We start from the raw sequence: 21,424 nt of genomic DNA, 5'->3' as shown, positions 1-21,424 counted from the left end.
CATTGGGGTGCCCCAGTGAGGCAGGAGGGGACCCCAGGCATCTGTCCCTGCTGAGGAGCCACCTCAGCACCTTGGCTGGGGGGTCCAGCCCCAGAGCCCTGCAGCTGGGGACATTACTGGGACCTTGTGGTTAAACTGGGAGCTTCGGGGAACCAGACTGGGTCCCTGCAGGCAGCCCCTTCCCAGTCCTGCACAGTCCATACCCCAAATCTGCCAGCCCTGCACCACAGCCTTCCCACAGCCCTTCATCCCACACTGCACAGGGACCTTACTGGGACCTTGCTGGTTAAACTGGGAGCTTTGGGGAGTCAGACTGGACCCCTACAAGCAGCCCCTTCCCTGCCCTGCACCATCCATACCCCAAATTCCCCAGCCCTGCACCCCACACTGCACAGTCCACACCCCAAATCTCCCAGCCCTGCTCCCCAACCTTCCCACAGCCCTGCACCCCACATGTCCCCAGCTCACTGCCCAATCCCCAGCCCTGGGGTTGTCCCCTGGGTCCCCCATGGGCACACAGAGGTGTCCCTGACCTCAGGGATGGGCACAGAGGTGCCCAAAACCCATCCTGGTGGTAACCCCATGTTCCCCAGCCTGGGTCCCCAGCTCAAAACCTCCAGTCAGGGACAGGCGGACAGGCTCAGCCCTGGCAGAGCCTTCTGTTCCTTGGCTGCTGCTCTCAGGCTCCAGGATGGAGGGAAAACAGGAGAGGCTCAGCCAAGAAATCCGCCCGGGGTGGGGTGAGAGGATCCTGCTGGGATCCCAGACCTGCCCGGCCTGGAATGGGCAGAGGGAGAGCTCAGCCAGGGAGGGCTGGCACAGGGGAGGACACCTGAGAACAGCCTGCTGGGAACCTGGGAATGCAGGGATGCAGGGATGTGGGAATCCTCACCCCAGGGCAGCAAGGAACAGCACAGCACCCCCAGAACTGTCTGGGATCTATCCCAGCCACCTCTCCTGGGGTGCCAGGGGATCAGGGCTGTCCCCTGTGACACCCCAAAGCCCAGAGAGCACAGAGGGGGGCAGAGCCAAGCATAAGCCAAGGATTTGTGGGCACAGAGTCCCAGCAAGAGTGTCCCAGTGTCAGAGCACACTGGGCTGACTGGGAAACCCTCTCAGGGCAGGTGGCAGAGCCCACCAGGGCAGGTGGCCCCTCGGGGCAGGTGGCAGTGTCCCCCTAGGGGCAGATGGCAGGATTAGGGCTGCAGGTTTGGGGTGCAGAGTGTGGGGAACAAGGCTTTTGCAGGGTGCAGAGTGAGGGGTGCAGGAAGATCATTCTGGAGTGCAGAGTGAGGGGAGCAAGGCACAGGATGCAGGGTGCAGGATTAGGGGCACAGGTTTGGGGAGCAGAGTGAGGGGTGCAGGATGCACGTTCTGGGGTGCAGAGTGTGGGGAGCAGGGCTCGGAGTGCAGGGTGCAGGATTAGAGGCACAAATTTGGGGTGCAGAGAATGGAGAGCAAGGCACAGAATGCAGGGTGCAGGATTAGGGCTGCAGGTTTGGGGTGCAGAGAGGGTAGCAGGATTTGTGCTGCAGGTTGGGGAGCACAATGAGAGGTGCAACACCTTTGGGGTGCAGAGTGTGGGGAACAAGGATGCAGGGTGTAGGATTAGGCACAAATTTGGGTGCAGAATGTGCAGAGCATGCAGGAGTGCAGGGTGCAGGATTAGGGGCACGGTTTGGGGAGCAAGTGAGGGGTGCAGGATGCACGTTCTGGAGTGCAGAGTGTGGGGAGCAGGCTCGGAGTGGAGGGTGCAGGATTAGGGGCATAGGTTTGGGGTGCAGAGTGCAAGATGCAGGATTAGTGCTGCAGGTTTGGGGAGCACAGTGAGGGGTGCATGGCACGGGGAGCAGGTGCAGGACAGTGGGTGCAGATTTTGGGGAGCAGAGTGGGGGATGCCAGGTGCAGTTTTTGGGCTGCAGCGTGGTGCCTGGCACAGCAGCTCATGCCAACCCTGCAGCCCCTGCATGCCCGGGGCAGACATTCCTGCTGCTCCCAGCTGTGCCCCCCACACCCCAAACCCCACACCCCAAACCCACACCCCACCCTGCTGCTCCCCCACTGCGGCAGGGCCAGGGGTGCCCAGGCCTGCCCTGCCATGCCCGGGCAGACTGTGGTGCCCTGCCAGCCCTGCTGCTGTGTGCCAAGCCTGGCACAGCTCCTTGTTCCTGCTGCTGCTGCTGTGCCCGCCCCAGGCACGTCTGCAGCTGTGGTGCCCTGTCCCAAGCCCCTGCCACCTGCCTGGGACCCTGTCCCCATCCCACCTGCCTGGCACCATGTCCCCAGGCCCTGCCCCATGCCTGGCACTGTGTCCCCAGCCCCTGCCCCATGCCTGGCATTGGGTCCCCAGTCCCTGCTCCATGCCACCTGCCTGTCACCTTGTCCCCAGCCCCTTTCCCACTCCTGGCACCCTATCCCCAGCCCCTGCCCCATTCCCACCGTGTCCCCAGCCCCTGTCCCATGCTACCTGCCTGGCACCTTGTCCTCAGCCCCTGCCTCATGCCTGGCACCCTCTCCCCAGCCCCTGCCCCACACCTGGCACCCTCTCCCCAGTCCCTGCCCCACACCTGGCACTGTGTTCCCAGCCCCTGTCCCATGCCACCTCTGCCTGTCCCTGCCTGTGCAGGAACCTGAGGCACAGTGGGCACAACCACGAGGATGTGGTGGGTACCAGGGCTTGGGTGGGCACTGGGTGGTCCCCACACGTGGGCAGAGGGAAAGGGCAGCACAGGGAGGAGCTCACATCCTCTGCCTGGTGCCCGCAGTGCTGGGGACACGCTGCCACATCAGCCAGGAGCTGCTTGTCCTATTTTCCTTAAAAACACGAAATCCAGAGGGAAAACGAGCTATCCCCAGTCCCACAGTGAGCTCCTGTGAGCTCCAGTGCCACACACACCTTCACCAGCCCAACAGGACCCAAAATGAATTCCTGAGACAGAACAGAGCTGATTGAACAACCAGCGCCATCACTGCCTGACACCTCAGCAAGGGTGTGAGTACAAACCCTGAAAAGAGATTCCTTCTCTTGTTTTTTTTTTGTTTTCCCTCCTTCTCTTGGCTTTTTTGTTTTCCCTCCAGCTCACAGGTAATAGCCAGGAATGGGCAAACCCTCTTTTAATGGACTCTTAATAATGCTGTAATTTCCCTTTGCACGGAAAGTTTTCCAAACAGTCAAAGATTCAAAACAAAGCAATGATTGTTCCTATTAGCATTAAATTCTACTCTGGGAGAGAGAATAAATCAAGCAAGGGGATTCAATTCAAAACAGAACTATAAAAAATCCAATAATGATTTTTTAATATTAATAAGAAAAATATATTGTTATGCACCCTTAGCATTTAAACTTCTAATCCAATCAGCGCAAAGTGCAGAGATAAATCACAGCCACGGAGGGGAAGGGAACAACCATCAAGCAGGCAGCAATAAAATGCTGTCTTACATCCCTGGGACAGGCAGAGGTTTGACAGTGTGGAAAAAAAAAGGCAAAATTTATAAGTCTGTCTCGCCACGAGCTGGTGAATCCCTCCCCTGCCTGCTGCACACACCTGGGGCAGGGAGGCCAGGCTGGGAGGAGATGATGGCTGCCCAAACCTGGCGGTGGGGCTGGGCACAGATGGGCATTGCCCATCTTTATCCTGCTGGAATGCCCTGCCAGCAGCCAGCAGAGCTGCAAGGAGCTGTGCCATGGGATGGGAGCACTCCCAGCAGAGCTCCAAGTGACTCTGTCATGGGATGGGAGAGCTCCCAGGGCCCTGCAAGCACTGCAGGAAGGAGCCCTGACAAAGGAGGGCACAGCTGGGTGCTAAGCAGGGTCCTAAGCATGGTCCTAGGCATGATGCTAAGCAGAGCCCTAAGTGGGGTGCTAAGCAACGTCTAAGCACAGTCCTAAGCATGGTTCTAAGCAAGGCCCTAAGCAGGGTCCTAGGCAGGGTGCTAAGCAGGATTCTTAAGCACAGTCCTTAGCAGGTTCCTAAGCAGGGTCTAAGCAGGGTCCTAAGCAGGGTGCTAAACAGGGCCCTAAGCAGGGTCCTAAGCAGGGTCCTAAGCAGGGCCCTAGGCAGGGCCCTAAGTAAGGCCCTAAGCAAGGCCCTATGCAGGGCCCTAAAGCAGGGTTCCTAAGCAGGGCCCTAGGCAGGGTCCTAGGCAGCATCTAAGCTGGGTCCTAGGCAGAGCCCTAAGCAGGGTGTTAAGCATGGTCCTAAGCATGGTCCTAGGCAGGGTCTCAAGCAGGTTCCTAAGCAGGGTCTAAGCAGAGCCCTAAGAAGGGTGCTAGGCAGAGCCCTAAGGCAGAGCCCTAAGCAGGATCCGAAGTAGGCTCACAGTCCCGCTGTCCCCGGCTCTCCCACCTCACTGATGTTTCCAGCCCTGCACTATCAAACACACCCAGCATCCTCAGGGGGCTCCGGTGATGCCCCAAACCTCACGGTGCCGTGGAGTGGTGCCCACTCTGCACAGGTGCCAGTGTGGAGCCAGGGGTGTCCTCATACCCCCAGTGCCCATCCCTGTGTGGGGATGCCCTTCCCACCTGCTGGCACTGCCCAAATCCGCGGCTGTGTGCACTCCCACATCCCTGCCAGGCCAGGAGATTCCCCGGGGCTCTGCCAGGGTCACAGTCTGGGAATGCCCCGTGCCAGGCTGTGCCATCCCCAGGGAGCCCATCAGGGATCATGGCAGCACCATCCACACCCCACACAGCCGGGCTCCAGCCCTGATTTATCAGCAGCGAGCGGGGGCGGGCAGTGAAATGCCAAGGAGCATTCAGAGAGCCTCAGCTCTGCCTGGATTCCCCCAGAGCTGCCCCTGGATCCCCAAAAGCCTCATCTGTCTTTGGATCCCCCCCAGAACTGCCCCTGGATCCCCCAAAGCTGCCCCTGGGTGCCCCAAAGCTGCCCCTGGGTCCCTCCAGAGCTGCCCCTGGGTCCCCCAAAGCTGCCCCTGCATCCCCCCCAAAGCTGCCCCTGGATTCCCTCAGAGCTGCCCCTGGATCCTCCCAAAGCCTCAGCTCTCCTTGGATCCCCCAAAGCTGCCCCTAGATCCCCAAAACTGCTCCTGGATCCCCAAAGCTGCCCCTGGGTCCCCAAAGCTGCCCCTGGATTACCCCAAAGCCTCTGCTGCCCCTTGATCCCCCAAAGCCTCAGCTCTCCCTGGATCCCCCCAGAGCTGCCCCTGCATCCCCCAAAGCCGTCCCTGGATCCCCCCAAACCCCAAATCTCGGTGTTCCAAGAGAGTCCCCTGCACTGTGTGTAGAGCGGCGATGCCGAGCCGGCAGCACCTGCAGCTGGCAGCCCCGGCCATGTGACAGCCGGGGACAAAAGCCATCCCAGGCACGCAGGGAGTTCCCGGGGACAAGTCTGGCACAGCGCTGACGCCACCAGGCAGGGCCAGAGGGCGTTTGGGGACAGGGGCTGGACACACCAGAGCCACATCCCCGCCGGGGGAAAGGATTCATCACAGCCAGGACAAGCCCAAACCTGACACATTTCGGGGCGTTTCTGCTCTGTTTTGCCTTTTATTTTGGGCAGAGGGTGGGGGAGCAGGTGCCAGGCTCATCTGCAGGCTGCCCAGCCTGGCACCCTGTCCTAGGGTGGGAAAGGTGCCCCAAATGCCCTCCTGGCACTGTGCAATGTGCTTTAAGGCCCCAAATGCCCTCCTGGCACTGTGCAATGTGCTTTAAGGTGCCCCAAATGCCCTCCTGGCACTGTGCAATGTGCTTTAAGGAAAAAGCCAGGCTGAGGTGGCCACACCAATGAATGGCACTGAGGGCATCAGGCTCATGGGCTGCCCCAGCCAGGGGGTGCCCTGCAGGCTCAGCCCTCCTGTGGGCACCCAGTGAGGATGAGGAGGGGGAGCCCACATCCTCTCACCCCCCATTGCCCCACCACTCCTGCCAGTCTGGAGGAGATGCCAGCACTGCCTGGGGCAGCACAGTCACCAGTGCATGTGGCAGGGCTGGAAAGTGCTTGGGGACCTGGAACGTGGGCAGTGCCACCACTGAGGGCAGGGCAAGGCTTTCCCTTTGAGCCCCCAGCAGGACCTGGCACCCTGGCACACAGCACCCATCCCCTGGGGGCCCCAGCAGCGCCAGGGCTGGGCACAGAGCTGGCACAGCCCCAGGAATGCCCGTCTCCTCCACACCCCAGGGCTGGCCTGGCTGCAGCCTCCTCCCAGTGCCACAGGATTTGAGCCAGACTCCCTGGGAGACACGGAGCAGGGCGAGGCCGTGGGCAGTGCCCGGGTGAGGGGCTGTGGGCACCAGGACGGGCATCCCAGGGGTCACTCACAGCCTGACCAGAGTGGGGCAGGCGAGCAAAGGGGGATTTTTGGGCAGAGGTGGGGTGAACTTTTGAACCCACAGGCAGGAGATCAGTGCATTACCTTAACGCGAGTTAAAAATAACCGTCTCGTCTCTCGAAATGAGCCTGTCTGCAATTACAGCCTGGCATGTCTGCTCTGGAGCGTCCCCGCGCTGGCACCGTGCCAGCCGCCTGCCAACAGCCCTCCCCTGCCTTGCCTCTCCTCCCTCACACTGCCTCTCTCATTTTTGGGGGTGTTTGGGGTGGTTTTGAGTCCATGGGGCGCTTTTCCCCCCATCCCAAGTAAATTAAAGGTGGTTGGGTCACCCCCATTGCACCCACACCCAGCCTTCAAATGCCGCAGTGCCTGCACCCCAAAGACGCCCTGTGTCTCCAAGACATGCTGTCCCCAAGGTCCCCAAGGACAGGGGACACTGCCACCAGCCCACGGTGCCAGGAGGGAGGTGCAGCGGTCACCAGGGGTTGGAGGATCCCTCCCGTGCTGCCCTGGCACACCTGAGACAGCCTGCGGCAGGGCGTGGGCTGAGTGAGTGTGGGGAGACTGGCACAGCCTGGGCACAGAAACAGGGACATGCAAGGGGACACAGTGAACATGAGAGGGAACACGCGAGGGAAGAGGGAATACACGAGGGGACAGAGGGAACACACACAGGAACACATGAGGGAACATGTGAGAGAACACGTGAGGGAACACACAAGGGAAGATAGGGAACACACAAGGGAACGCAAGAGGGAACACAAGAGGAACACCAGGGAATACATGAGGGGCACATGAGGAACACATGAGGGACACACGAGGAATACACATGAAAACACACATGGAAATACAGGGAACACACATAGCAACACACAAGGGAAGAGGGAACACACAGAGGAACATGTGAGGGAACACACGAGGAAAACACGAGGGAACATGAGGGAACACAGGGAACACACACAGGAACACACAAGGGAACACGAGAGAACACACGAGAGCACACACGAGAGCACACACATGGAAACACACATGGAAACACACATGGAAACACACATGGAAACAAGGGAAGAGGGAACACACAGAGGAACACGCGAGGGAACACACAAGGAGAGACAGGGAACACATGGGAACACAAGAGGAACACATGAGGGAAGACAGGCAACACAGGAGGGAACACAGGAAGAACACAGGAGGAACACACATAAGAATACACATAAGAACACGCAAGGGAACACAAGAGGAACACATGAGGGAACACACACAAGAGAACACATAAGGGAACACAGGGAACACACATAAGAACACATGAGGGGACATACGAGGGGACACACGAGGGGACACGTGCCCAGGGAGGCTGCAGGTGCCCAGGGAGGCTGCAGGTGCCAGGCAGCATGGCTGCCATGCCCCCCTGGGATCTGCCCAGCCCCACAGGAGGGGTCTGGCAGCACCCAGGGATGCAGGTAGAGCCATGCCAGTGCCACATCCTGGGAAACCCCCTCAGCCCTACAGGCCCCAGGGGCTGCATCACTGCTGCAGCCATGGCTCAGCGTGCACAAAGGGGAAAAGCCCAAGGGACACCCCACCCCAGCCCTGCTGGGCATGGAGGGATGCACAGAGAGGCACGGGGGTCCTGGGGAGGGGACGAATGACAAAGGGGACACCAGTACACCAGTACCACCCCCATTCTGCTGCTGACACCCACCCACAGGCCAGCACCAGCCCCAGGGGTGGACATCTCCTGGTGGAAGTCATCCCTGCTCATGTAAGGGGTTGGAACAAGATGATCCTCAAGCCCAGACCAGTCTGATGGTGATTCTGTGACACCCCCCAGCAGACAGAGCCTGGGATGCCCTGGGATGCTGGAGCATCCCCGCCTGCCTTGGGGGTCCCCGGGCTCCCCGCCCAGCGCCGGGTGCCTCCTCCTCCTCCTCCTCCTGCTCCCTGCAGCGGGTGAAAGCGAGCTTTGTGCTGGGGCTTTCAGTTCCCCTGGCTGGCACCCGGCCAAGGCACCACATAATAATGAACAGATGCTGTCCAAAATGAGCCTCAGCGGCAGACAGGCGAGCCTCCGCGTGTCCTTCCGTAACCCAAAGTGCCTTTCACCTCGGCACTAATCAGGCACCTTCCCTGGGAGCCTGCAGTGCCAGGATAATTAAAAGTAACCTGAGCAGGGAGCAGGGAGCCCACCGAGGTGGGTGCAGGGGCAGGGGGCAGCTGTGTCACCACAGGGAGGGGACACAGTGAGGGGAGACCCCGAGCCAGCTCCAGAGCATCCCCATGGACAAGGACACGGCGGCTGTGAGGCCTGGGATGAACCCCAGGGATGGGGATCCATCCATGCCCAGACCCTGTTGATGCACGGGGAGGGGACATTCATCCCTTTCCTATAAATTCCCTGCAAGGACCAGAGGTGACAGGGGTCCAACCCCACTCCTTCAGCCCCAAGGACCTCCTCCTACTGCCAGCAGCATTCCAATGAGGGTCCCACTAGGATGGGAAGCCTGGCCAAGGAACCCCCAAAACACACCTGGCCCAACCCACAGCCTCCCAAAAAAATATTTACAATATTTACAAGGTGACAGGTGCCCAACCCCACTCCTTAAGACGTCCCACTGCCAGCAGCATTCCAATGAGGGTCCCACTAGGATGGGAAGCCTGGCCAAGGAGCCCCCAAAGCACACCTGGCCCAACCCACAGCCTCCCTAAAAAATATTTACAAGGCTTTTTAATTATAAAATCCATTTTCTAGCCCAGAATGCTGATCCTCCTCCAACCCCAGCAGCAGGAAACAGAGGGAGGGATGCACACAGGGATCCAGGATGGTGAGAATGCCAGGCTGCAAGCGCTCTTCTAGTCCACAGGATCTTAACTGTAGTTTATATTCCAGTGGTTATTAAAAATAAAGGGGGAAGTGCAGGGAGGGGGGAAGCTAAGAGCAGAGCAAGCTGTTCATTTGGAGCCTTTCCCTGGGGTTTAATAAAGCCCCACTCGCTTCTGTAGTATCATTTTTATGCCATCATAAAGCCGGACCATTTAGCAGGTTTGTGTTACTTCAGCAGTTAGCGCTGCATGAGAAGCGATTCCATAAGAAGGGAGAGAGGGAAAAGGAAGAAAAAAAAATAAAATTAGAAGATGAAAACCTCCAAAAGGAGAGAGCAAAATGAGGTGGGAAGGAGGAAAGGGATTCCTCACAGCCACACCAGCACTGCAGCACATCAGGGGGATGTGAGTGGGCTCCACCATCCCTGAGGGGAGACCCCACTCCAGTGGTACTGAAGGGTCAGAGACCCCAGCCCAGCATGCAGAGGGACCCTGCCTGTGATGGGAAAAGGTGGGGAGGGGTCTCCTCACACCAAGGTATTGCACCTGTGGGGACAGCAGAGCCAGGGTGGGTTATCCTGGGGAGCTGAGGGGTTCCCCAAGGTGGAAGAAACAGCAGCTCCCCCAACCCTGAATGGTCCTGGGGCTCTCCCAGCCCCTCTGCTCGCAGCCCAACTGGCTCATCCAGGAGCACTGTGGGGCTGGGGCAGAGGGGCTCCCCGAGGGGAAGGAACCAGCAGCTCCTGACAGGGCTCTCCCAGCCCAGGGCAGCCCAAGGGGAGCATCAGGCTCTCTGTGCTGCTGGAAAAATCTCCTTATAAGGCCAGGATGGGATCCATGGCCGAGCTGAGCCCAGCCAAAGTGCCCAAGGGGAGCCCTGAGCTGCCAGCCCACACTCAGCCCCGGGCTGTGCCCACCCCGAGCCTGGCACTGCCCGCACCGCTAACCCAGCACAAACGGGAGCCAGCCTGGGTGCACGCCCAGAGCCAGGTCACCCCAGAACCAGGGCACCCCACCCTCCCCGTGGCTGCCCCCTCAGTGCTGTGCCACCCCCAGGGGCAGCACCCACGCCCCGGTGAGGGCAGAGCCATCCCCATCGCTCCCAGGCGCTGGCTTGGAGCCTCTCCAGCCACACTGGGCAGGGCTCCAGAGGCACTGTCCCCATCCAAGAGGGGAAGGGCACCACTGAGAGAGCCACAGAGCCAGGAGCTGCTGCCTGGAAGGATCCTCGGGGTGCCCAGCTGGACCTTCCCCTTGCCCATAGCTCAGGGGGTCAGTGCAGCAGGGAGGGGCACAGCCTGGCACCCCAAATCCCCGAGCAGCAATGACACCTCTGACCACACTAAAACTCACACACCATTCCCACACCTTCTTCTGCCTAATAAATTCCTGTCCTGCCCTGCAGGAGGACAGTGGCACTTGGCAGGGGAGTGTCTTTGTATGGCAGTCATGACCCCCATGCCAGGCATGGCTGCCACACCACCGACCCTGCAAAATATAAACGAGGGGACACAGCCTGACACCCCAAACCCCCAAACCCATGAGCAGCAATGAGAACCCTGACCACACTAAAACCCACACACCATTCCCACACCTTTTTCTGCCTAATTAATTCCAGTCCAGGAGCACGGTGGCACTTGGCAGGGGGGTGTCTCTGCATGGCAGCCCCGGCCCGACGTCACCGACCCCGCAATATAAATGAGGAGGAGGAGGAGGAGGGAAGGAAGGCTGGGAAATTAAGGTTTTCAGCACTGTCAGAGCCGCATCAAACAGGCATCCACCAGCTGATGGCTTGATTGTTATATTTTGGATGTCAAAGCGGAGCAAGCAGAACCCTTTAAAATGCATCAGCGCCGCTGCCTTTCTGACGGAGGGTGTTGGTTTCCCATTAACAAGAGGAAAGCGTGAGCTGGAGCAGAAAACTTCAAGCGCTTTGGAATTGATAAAATAACAACTCCCTAATTAAGCAGAACTGTCAGTCAGCGGGCACCCGCTGCCCTGCATTGGGAAGCAGCAGCAGCAGCAGCTCCTGGTGCACAAGCCCAACAAGCCAGCTCAGCCCTGGGGGATGCAATTCCCAAGAATCAGCAGCCAGAGCATCCCCACTGTGCTCTCCAGCAAACCCAGACGGGTCCTGGTGCTGGTCATGGATGAGGTGTTTGGGTTCTGTCCCTCAGTTTGCCTCACCAGGAGTGATGGGGCTGCCCCTGGATCTCTGGAAGTGCCCAAGGCCAGATGGAATGGGGCTTGGAGCACCCTGGGATAGTGGAAGTTGGCATGGCAGGGGGTGGAAGGAGATGAGATTTAGGGTCCCTTCCAACCCAAACCATTCCAAGATTCTGTGATTTTATGAAACCATGTAATGCAATGCACAGCCTGGCGGGGAAGGAGAGGCCTGACCCCAAAAATGCAACTCCTGCCAACAGCCTTCCCTTTCTAGAGACAACACCAGCCTGGGACACACATTCCTGATGGACACAGTATCCCCACTGCCAGCTGCATGCAGGGAGGGGTCTCCCTGTGAAGGTCTCCCCAGAGAGGGTTTGGAGAAGTCAAGAGTGGGATTTGAAGTGCTCAAGGTCGGGTTGAACACAACTCTGGGCAGCCTGGTCTAGTGGAAGGTGTCCCTGCTGGGGTGAGATGCTCTTTAAGGTCCCTTCTGACCCAAAGTACTCCATGATCCTGCAGAGCCCTGCCAGAGCAGCAGCACAGCCGATGCCCATGGGCATGTTGGGCTCCCAGACCCCACCATCCTGCTCTGCCCAGCACCAACAGGCTCTGAAGGAAGCAGCCAAAGAAGCAGTGCAACCTCTCTCCGACTCTGGCAATGAAAAGCTGAACCTCTGCCATGCCTGGGGCCACAGGGAAAACTGCCCAGTGCCCTGGGGAGGGGACACAGAGGAGGGGGACAGGGCAGGGGACAGCCAGGAGGGACCACAGGCTGGGGGGAAGGTGTTTAACCCCTGACATGCTGGTGTCTGACGAAACCACCACGCAAAGGGGGTCTCTGGTTCTCACTCAGGCTGCTGCCAGCCCCCGCAGTGCCAGCCCCACTTGCAGCACCAGGAGAGGCTCCTGGGCACCCCAGGGCACTTCAGGGGACACTCCTCAGCCCAGCTGGGAGGTTCAAATCAAAGCAGGAGGCAAGGCAGGCTCCAGGAGGGAAGCAGCCAGGCAGCAGAGGCACCTGCTCACAGCCCAGGCAGAGCCACAGCAGAAGAGCTCCAAGCCCGAGATGGGCCAGGAAAGGAGAGAGAACCCCATGATGGGGTGCCCAGGTGAGCAGGCAGCCCCTGAAAATGATCCTGGACTCTGAGCCTGTCCTCCACTCTTCACAACATGAAACCCCCAGTGACACGTGTGACAGCCTGGGAATCCCTTCACTCCTCATCTCAGCCCCCTGACACATCTCCAGACCCCACCAGTGCATGTCCCCATGGTGTGCAAGCCCTGGCAGATCCTTTTTCCCCAGGTCTCACCCCAAGTGGGGGTTGGAGAGGCCCCACACAGGCATCATCACCTCCTGCCACCTCCACAGCCCTGACGCCCTTCCTGCACCGGGGGGACACCAGCTGCCCCCAGCCCACCACCAGGAGTGGGTGCCAGCCTCCACATAACAGCAGCCACATGATCCAGCCTTCCTGCCCCAAAAGAGCCCGGTCTGCACCCAGTGGGCTGGATCTGGGTGTCCCCAGCAGAGCCAGGACACGCGTGCCAGGGCCACAGGCTGGTGTGGCAGCCCCGGAGCCCGGTAACACACTAATCACCCTGGAGGTGACAGGGCTTAGGGGAGGACTTAGAGGAACCGGCTCCTTTTTACTGACACCATCTGGACACAGCCGATCTCTTTCTCCTTTCAGTGCAGAGCCCAGCAGAGGGACAGGGGTGACCCCAGACCCAGCTCCGGATCCCCACTCACAGCGACGGAGCGGGGAACGCTGCCTGCGCCAGGGAATCCTAACGAGCCCACAGTGTCAGGCGAGCGCAGAGCCGGGGAATGCCAGCCTGGAATGCCAGCCTGGAATGCCGCGGGGACCCTGCGCTGCCAGCCTTGCCCCCGGGGAGGGGGACGCGGCCGCGGGGAAGGCGGGGGCTGAGCCAGCGGGGACGCCCCGGGTGACAGCCAGGCTGGGGACAGCTGTTTGTTTGGGGACAGCTGTTTGGGGACAGCCCGCCCTCCGGCTGCCCTGCCGGCCACGCCACCGGCACGCCGGGACCCGGAGAGCTGCGGCCGCGGGGTTATCACCCACTGTACCCTGGTTATCACTCACTGTACCACGGTTATCACCCGCCGTACCCCCGTATTTGGGTTATCATCCACTGTACCCCGGTTATCACCCAGTGTACCCCCGTACTTGTGGCTATCACTCACTGTACCCCGTATTTGGGGTTAACATCCACTGTACTCCCCTACTTGGGGTTATCACCTGCTGTACCCCGGTTATCACCCACTGTACCCCGTACTTGGGGTTATCACCCTGTGTACCCACGTAATTGGGGTTACCACCCACCGTACCCCTGTTCTTGCGGCTATCGCCCACTGAACCCCCGTACCTGGGGCTGGCACCCACTGTACCCTCGTAATTCGAGTTATCACCCTCTGTACCACCCCATATTTGGGGCTATCACTCAGTGTACCCCCGTCCTTGGGGCTATCACCCCCTGTACCCCCCTACTTGGGACTGGCACTCGCTGTACCCAGTGCTGGCTCACCCGCGACCCCGCTGCCTATCGCTGTCCCCCTCCCCAACCTGCCGGGGGACAGCGGCACCGCTCCGACCCCCAGCCCGGCTGAGACCCGCGGGTGACACAGGGACAAGCTCACGCCGGCTCCAAAACACGACATCACGAAACGCCAGCTCTCCCCAAACTTAACCGAGCCCTTATCTCGCCAACTGCGAGGACGGCGGGGATCCCCCCAAACCTCCCCGCCAGACCAAGCTCCGGCTGCCCCGGGAGAACCCTCCAAGCTCCGGGACACAGCTCCGGGAGAGAGGGCAAAGTTGCGCAGGGGATGGGGTCAGGGGGTCAGGTACCTTCCAGCCGGCCGAGCTGTTGCTGTCTCCTTTATCCTTAAAGTAGGGGACGTATCGCACCATCCAGTCGTAGATCTGCGAGAGGGTGAGGCGCTTCTCCGGCGAGCTCTCGATGGCTTTGGTGATGAGGTCGGCGTAGGAGAGGTTGCCCCAGGCGTTGCGCCGGGAGGTCTTGGCCTTGCGGAGCTGCCCCACATCCGCGCCGTGGGGCGGCGGGGGAGCGGCGGCCGCTCTGCGCTCCACCGGCGCCGCCGCGTTCTCCGCTCCGTCCCCGCCGGCCGCCAGCGCCGGGGTTCCCCCCGCGCCCCCATCTTCCTCCTCCAAGTCGGGGTGGGGGAGAGGCCAAGTGCAGGAGCGGGGACGGCTCTGCGGCTCGAAATCCGGGTCGATCTCCACCTGATGCGCCTGGAGCTTTTCTTCCATGGTCGCCTCCCCGCTGCCACCCCACAGCTCCCCCCGGAGTTACGGGCGGTTTCCACCCAAAAAAAAAAAAAAAAAACACCAAAACACACAACAAAAAACCCAAAATCTCGAGAGGGAGAGGAGTGCGAAGGCGGGCTCCCTGCCCGGCTGGAGGGGAGAAGGGAAGGAGGAGGCGCTGGGTGCGCGGGTCCTGGCGGGGGGAGCCCCAAGTCCGGGGGAGCCCCGGCTCCGGCGGCTTTAGGAGGCGGCTGTGCCCGGCGCCGCGCCGGGAGCGCCGAGCCGGGGCACACGCTGCATGCTCCTCGGCCGCCTCTCCAGTCCGGCCCGAAGCTGGGGGGTGTTTTTTGGTTCGGATTTGGTTATGGTTTGGTTTTTAGAAGCCGCGGAGCTCCGGAGTGGTTCCCGGCTCAGTAGCCAGCGGGGCGGCTGCGGGCGGGCAGGGCGCGGGGGCGGCCGCATCCATCGGGCTGGCGGCGCGGTCAGGCAGCAACAGATGAACCGGAGCGAGCGGCGGCGGGCGGCATCCTCGGCCGGGGACCGGCGGGCTCCGGGGCCGGGCGGCGGGGCAGCTAAGCGGGGAGAAGCGGGACGAAGATAGAGGGGAGCCCTCGTTGCGGCGGGCGCAGTCTCCCGCGGGCGGCCAGACGCTAGGTCCGGCGGCGCGGCGGAGCCATGCTGGCGGGCGGCACGCACCTGACAGCGCCGGCGAGGGCGGCGGCGGGCGGCTCCCGCCCCTACGCCCCCCCGCTCCGCTTCAGCGGCCGCGCACCTGCCCGCCGCCGCCGCCGCCGCCGCGCTGCCGCCACGGCGCGGGCGGGCCACATGCTGGGGCGGCCGCGGCTCGCTCGCTCGTTCTCTCCTCGGCTCGCTCGCTTGCTCCCTCCTTCCCTCCCTCCGCCGTGCCCGTTCCCGAATGCGGGCGCCGCCGTGACACAGGGGGAGGGCCCGGAGGGGCGGGGGAAGGGCGGGGGAGGGGAGTGCCCCCGCGGCTGGCGGGGCAGCGGCGGGGCGGGACGGAGCGGAGCGGAGAGCCCCGGCACCGCGCTGCCCCCGCCCGGCCCGGGCCGCGGCCCCCGCCCGGCCCCGCCGCGGCCCCACGTGCGCCCCGGGCGCCCCCCATTGTTGCCCCGGGCCGCCGCCGCCGCCTCATTGGCTGGAGGTGCTCGGCGGCCACGCCCCCCCGCCCGCTGATTGGATGGGCGCCGGCGGGACGCTCCGCGCGCGGGGGGGATGAATGGGGGGAGAGGCCCCGCCCCGCTGGTGACGTCACGGGTGCCGGCTGCATCCGAGCGTCACCCCGGGCAACGCGGCCTCGCGGCGGGACACGCCCCTTTACTACGGGACACGCCCCCGCCGCCTCGGCCACGCCCCCGCAGCGCTGTCGGGGAGACCCCGAGTGGGCCCCGCCCACGGCCGTGAAGCCACGCCCCTCCAGGGGACACGCCCCCGCCTACACTGGGGGCGATCCCGATCCCGATCCTGATCCCAGTCCCGATCCCGATTCCAATCCCGATCCCGGGAGCCATCCCGACCCGGATCCCGATCCCAATCCCGATCCGAATCTCGACCCCGATCCCGACCTCAATCCCAATCCCGACCCCGATCCCGACCCCAATACCGATTCCAGTCCCGATCCCAATCCCGATCCCAGTCCCGATCCTAGTCCCGATCCCAATCCCGATCCCAGTCCCGATCCCAATCCCAATCCCGACCCCGATCCCAATCCCGATCCCAATCCTGACCACGATTCCGATCCCGGTCTCCTCGGGCCTCTCCTGCCCGCGGCCCATCAGCCGGGTGCCTTCCCGGTGCTGTCCCCCCCGGCATACAGCGACCGAGGGACCGGACCCCCCTGGCCTGGACCGACAGCACAGCGCTGTTTCCTCCATCCGCACACAGCCCGGCAACCCCGAGGGTGCAGACCCTTCGTCGTGCACCCACTGGGGACACCCGCCTGACCCCCGCCCCCTGCATCTACCCCAGCATCCCCCTCCTCGCCATCCCCTGGGGACACACTGCACGCACTAGGGACAGAACTGTCTGCGCTGTGTCCCCGCCTTTGTCCCTTCCCCAGCACCTCCGGTACCCTCCACGCTGCTCGCTCTGCCCTGTCCCTGCCCAGCAGCCATTCCGGGGAACACTGTCACTGCGTTCCCCGCATCCTCCTGCTCTTTGTCACCCCCTGTGCCACCAGTTGTTCCTGTGACAGCTCTTTCACGACACAGTCACAGCGCAATCCTGTTCCTGCAGCCCCATTCCTGGCCCAAAGGGACGGCCTGAGGTTACCCAAGCAGCTCAAGGAGCTGATGCTTCCAGCCTGGAAGTGCTCGGCCTGACAGCTCTAATAATATAATAAAGTAGAATATAATCTAATAGATAGAATATAATGTAATAAATATAATACAATATACAGGCGGGACTTGACAAGTGCTCTGTTTCACAACCCACAGTGACAGTGACAGCTCCAGCTGGCCCTGGGGGCACATCCAGCAGCGGGGGCTTGGGGAGGGGGCTGTGTCCCCTGACCCCTGCCCGGCACCTGGGGACCTGTGACCAAGCCCCACCGCTCCTGGTGTCCCTGCCCCGGGGAAGCTCAGCCAGGCTGGCACCAGAGCAGCCCTCAGGACAGACCTGACCCCAAAATCCCCTGATCCCGAGTGCTGCCCTGCGCCTCCCTCCTCCCCAGAGCGTTTCTCCAGGGATCCATCCCAAATTCCCTGGCTGTGCTTCGCACACCCATGACCTCCTTCCTGTGCCCCAGGGCGCCGTTCCCTCCTCTCTCTCCGCAGCCTTTTGCCCACTTGGAGCCGGGGATGTTTTTTCCCTCAGTCTTGCCTTTCTTAGTCAAAACCCTCCCACATTTCTCACTCTCTCCCAGCCTTGTTTTCCCAGCCCAGCAGAGCCAAGCAGAGGGTCCCAGGCTGCAGAGCCCTTCCCGTGGCTGTCTCTCCCTCCCGGTGCTGCTCCATTCCTCCCACTGCACTTTTCCTGCAGCAGGTGCCTCTCCCTGCCCTCACCCTCAGCCTCCTCAGCCTTGGGGAGGTCCCTGCCCACGCTGCCAGCTCACCCTGGAGCTTTAGCAGCTCCCAAAGCTGCTCTGGCTCACCTGCTGCCTCAGTTTCCCCACCTGTGCAGCCCCTCCAGGCAGGGATGGAGAGAGGGCAAGGAGAAAAATAATTAAAATTAGAAGATGAAAACCTCCAAAAGGAGAGAGCAAAATGAGGTGGGAAGGAGGAAAGGGGATTCCTCACAGCCACACACCAGCACTGCAGCACATCAGGGGGATGTGAGTGGGCTCCACCAGCCCCATGGGGAGACACCACTCCAGCCCCTGGTGCTGAAGGGTCAGAGACCCCAGCCCAGCATCCAGAGGGACCCTGACTGTGATGGGAAAGGGTGGTGGGATCCCCTCACGCCAGGGGATGCCTGGGGTGTTGAACCTGTGGGGACAGGAGAGCCAGGGTGGCTCATCCAGGAGCGATGTGGGGCTGGAGCAGAGGGGTTCCCCAAGGTGAAAGAAGGTGACAGGTTGGACAGCTTTGTGGCTCCTCTGAACCAAAGCTGCTCCCATCCCATCCCATCCCATCCCGTCCCGTCCCGTCCCGTCCCGTCCCGTCCCGTCCCGTCCCATCCCATCCCATCCCGTCCCGTCCCGTCCCGTCCCGTCCCGTCCCATCCCATCCCATCCCACCCCTGGCTTGCCCAAGGCTCATCCCTGACCTGCTCGCCCATCCCCGTGGATGCAGAGCAGCACATTCCTGGGTGCGGGTGTTCCCATTCCTGCGTGCAGGGCACACCCAGCTCTGGGATGCCCACGGGGGGGTGGTGAATCCTCTGCCCCCGGCAGAAACTCGGGGCTGGCTCAGCTTCCCCCTTCCCAAACACCTGGATAATTATCCCTCACCCTCCTGGCAGCAGCAGGAGCACCTCCATCAGCCATCCCTCCTTGGAGCTGCAGCCCCAATGCTCAGCCACCCCTCATGGGCACACACAGGCCAGGAGGCAGAGCTGGGGGGCACCAGGCTGTCACCTGTGTCCCACACACCCCAGGGCCCCCTGGTCCTGGGTGCCAGGTCCCCCTGGGGAAGCTGGGGCTCTGTGGGGTGACACCTGGAATTTCAGGGATCTGATCCCAACACAGTGCAGGAGGTGATGGGCAGTTGATGCTGCAGGGTCTGGGTGCACAAATCTCCAACCTTCTTGGGAATGGTCACAGTCCCACAACTCTCCAACGTCCTTGGGAATGGTCACAGTCCCACAACTCTCCAACATCCTTGGGAATGGTCACAGTCCCACAAATCTCCAACATCCTTGGGAATGGTCACAGACTGAGCTCCCCTGCCCCAGCACCTCTGAGCAGAGCCAAGGCTTGGTGTCCTCACCTGGTGCTGGTGTCACCTCGCATCCCACCCCACCAGGCCAACAGGATCTCCATCTCGTTCCCACAACATCCCATGCATCTCTCTCTCCTTGCCAGCCCCAAACTGGCACCTGGGGGTTGTCCTGAAGCCCCCATCCCCTTCACCACCCAAGCAGCTGCCAAGAAGCAGCAGAGCAGTTTTTGGGTGCCTGTTGGGAGGGGACGAAGCACCAAGCAGTGTGTGAGGTGCCTGCTCTGCTTTAGGAGGTAGAGCCACATGTGCAGCACGTCCTCTGAAATGGAAATTCTCTCAAATGCTGATTTTGTCACTATAAAACACGAAATAAAATCATGTGGACATGCAGCTCTCCAAGGTAAAAAAGAGAACTTTTAATTTCTGACTCCAACATTTATAGATTTCCAAAAGTGACTGTGGATTGGAGGGTGACAGTGCCACCCCTCCAATGACACTGGACAAACCAACAGCCCATCAAATTTTTCCTCTTCCATAAAAGAATGCAAAACAATGAGTTATTTACATAAAGTGTGTGAGAAAGTTCATTACAAAAATGTGAGCAACAGAAGGTTTAGAAAAACTTAAAAAAAACAGGGTGACACTAATTTGGGCCATGGAAATGCCACGTGTGACCCTCCCTCCCCAGGATGTGGTGGCGTGAGGAGATCTCAGGCAGTGCCTATTAAAAAGCACTTTCATGGAACATAAAGTGGAAGTTAAGTGAAGGAAATGATAAAGTCAAAATGAAATATTTTTACTTTCCTGAAATGAACTTAGTGTTTTGACATGAGCGGAATAAACATTTTGACACTGCTGAAACAAGAAAGTCAAAGTGATTCTGTGAGGATTCTTCCTGGGAAAATGGCAGCGAGATCGACAAGTTCCCAGGAAAAGATCTGATTCCAACAAACCTCTGATTTCTGATGGAAAACCACCCCAGGGAGTCCTTCATCCCTGTGTAGAGAACAGAATTCCAGGTGAGACCTGCACCTGCCTCAGTCCCCAGAACAGTAGCAGGGAAGGCAATCTGCCTTTATTTTTATTATTATGAAATTATTATTTTATTTTTATATTATTATATTATTAAAGGGAGGGATGGATGCACCTTTGGGCTGGATTCTCCACCATCACATGAGGACTGATGCTGAACCTTCAATCCATGCACAAGGCACAGGTGTCCAACAGCAGCAGGGTTTGTCCCCTCTTGGTGTCCCCCTCTTCAAGGTCACATCATATCAAACCAAGGGCATCTCAGTGGGATTAAACTTTCATACTCTTATTTGGGGAAATTTCAAGAGGTTTTTTGTTTTTTTTTTTTTCAGTTGAAAACCCAAATAGTTGCATTTCGAAGGGCTGGGGTTTTGCTGAAAACAGACAGATACTTTAAGAATAGTCACATGTAGCTGATGGCCTCATTTTTCATGTGATATCATTTGGGTGGGGAATTGCTGATCATTCTTTGATAGAAAATTTCTGATAAACCTCTGGTGCTCACTCCAGGTATTGTATTTTGCTCCAGAACAGCATTTAGGGGGAAATCTGTTCTTTAATAATAGCAATGCCTAATAATAGTTTTGAATGCTAATTCTTGGCAGCAGTTCCATGTGATTAAACACACCTTTGCTGCACAGAAAATGATGCATGTCGTGCAACAAGTTCACTCACCCTCTAATGACCCCTCTGGCACAGCCACCCTGGCCAGGCACGAGGGCAGGGAAATCTGCACCCCAGCTCACCATTCCCTGTCTGCTCTCCAACAGGCTGCAGCAGCTCCTCTGGGCTCAGTGCTCCAGATTGCAAGGCAGGATATGGTCTATTATCATCTGCATGGCAGCTGTCTTTGTCAAGTGGGCAGTTTGCCTTTTCTCTCTCTTTGAGTGACCTCCCTCCAGGCAGACCCCTGCTGATAAGAGCTATTGAATGTCCCTGCATGGCTGATAAGAACTACAGCATCCCATTGGGAGATGGGAGCCCAGAGGGAGGAGCCAAGCATTCCTACCCGGATAGAATCTGGAGATTCTGGAACACCAGCACGGCTTCTGCACTGGATTGCCCAGAGGAACAGCAGCTGCCTCTGCCCCTGGATCTTCAGAGGCAGAGACTGCACCTTTCTCCAGGATCCCTGCTCCAGCAGAACCAGCCCTGACACTGCAGGAGGGCTGAGCCACAATTCCAATGGGACTGCTGCCAACAGCCTGACCCACAGGGTGTCAGGTTGGGTTCTGACTCTGACAGTGTTGGTTTAGTTCACTGCATTGTTTATTTTTTCCTTTTAAGTTTTTTTTTCCTTTTCCCTATTAAAGAATTGTTATTTCCTGCTCCCACATTTTTGCCTGAGAGCCCCTTAATTTAAAATTTATAGCAATTCAGGAAGGGGGTTTACATTCTCCATTTCAGGGGAGGCTCCTGCCTTCCTTAGCAGACTCCTGGCTTTCCAAACCAAGACACTCAGCATCAGTCTGGCAGTTCACAGGCATT

General features: G+C 59.8%; 1 protein-coding gene across 1 annotated transcript in view; it reads right to left on the bottom strand.

Annotated features, from left to right (window-relative positions):
- FOXO6 (forkhead box O6) overlaps positions 1–15,563 on the bottom strand; it is a 42,841-nt gene extending 27,278 nt beyond the window's left edge. Inside the window, exon 1 of the mRNA XM_064731489.1 lies at positions 14,148–15,563. Within this exon, the coding sequence (XP_064587559.1) occupies positions 14,148–14,570 (423 nt within the window). The 5' untranslated portion in view covers positions 14,571–15,563. The remainder of the gene's footprint in view (positions 1–14,147) is intronic.
- Positions 15,564–21,424: the final 5,861 nt, after the last annotated feature.

The sequence above is a fragment of the Zonotrichia leucophrys genome, chromosome 23 (genome assembly GCF_028769735.1).
Source record: "Zonotrichia leucophrys gambelii isolate GWCS_2022_RI chromosome 23, RI_Zleu_2.0, whole genome shotgun sequence".
NCBI lineage: Eukaryota > Metazoa > Chordata > Aves > Passeriformes > Passerellidae > Zonotrichia > Zonotrichia leucophrys.
This window is presented reverse-complemented; position numbering and strand designations above follow the sequence as displayed.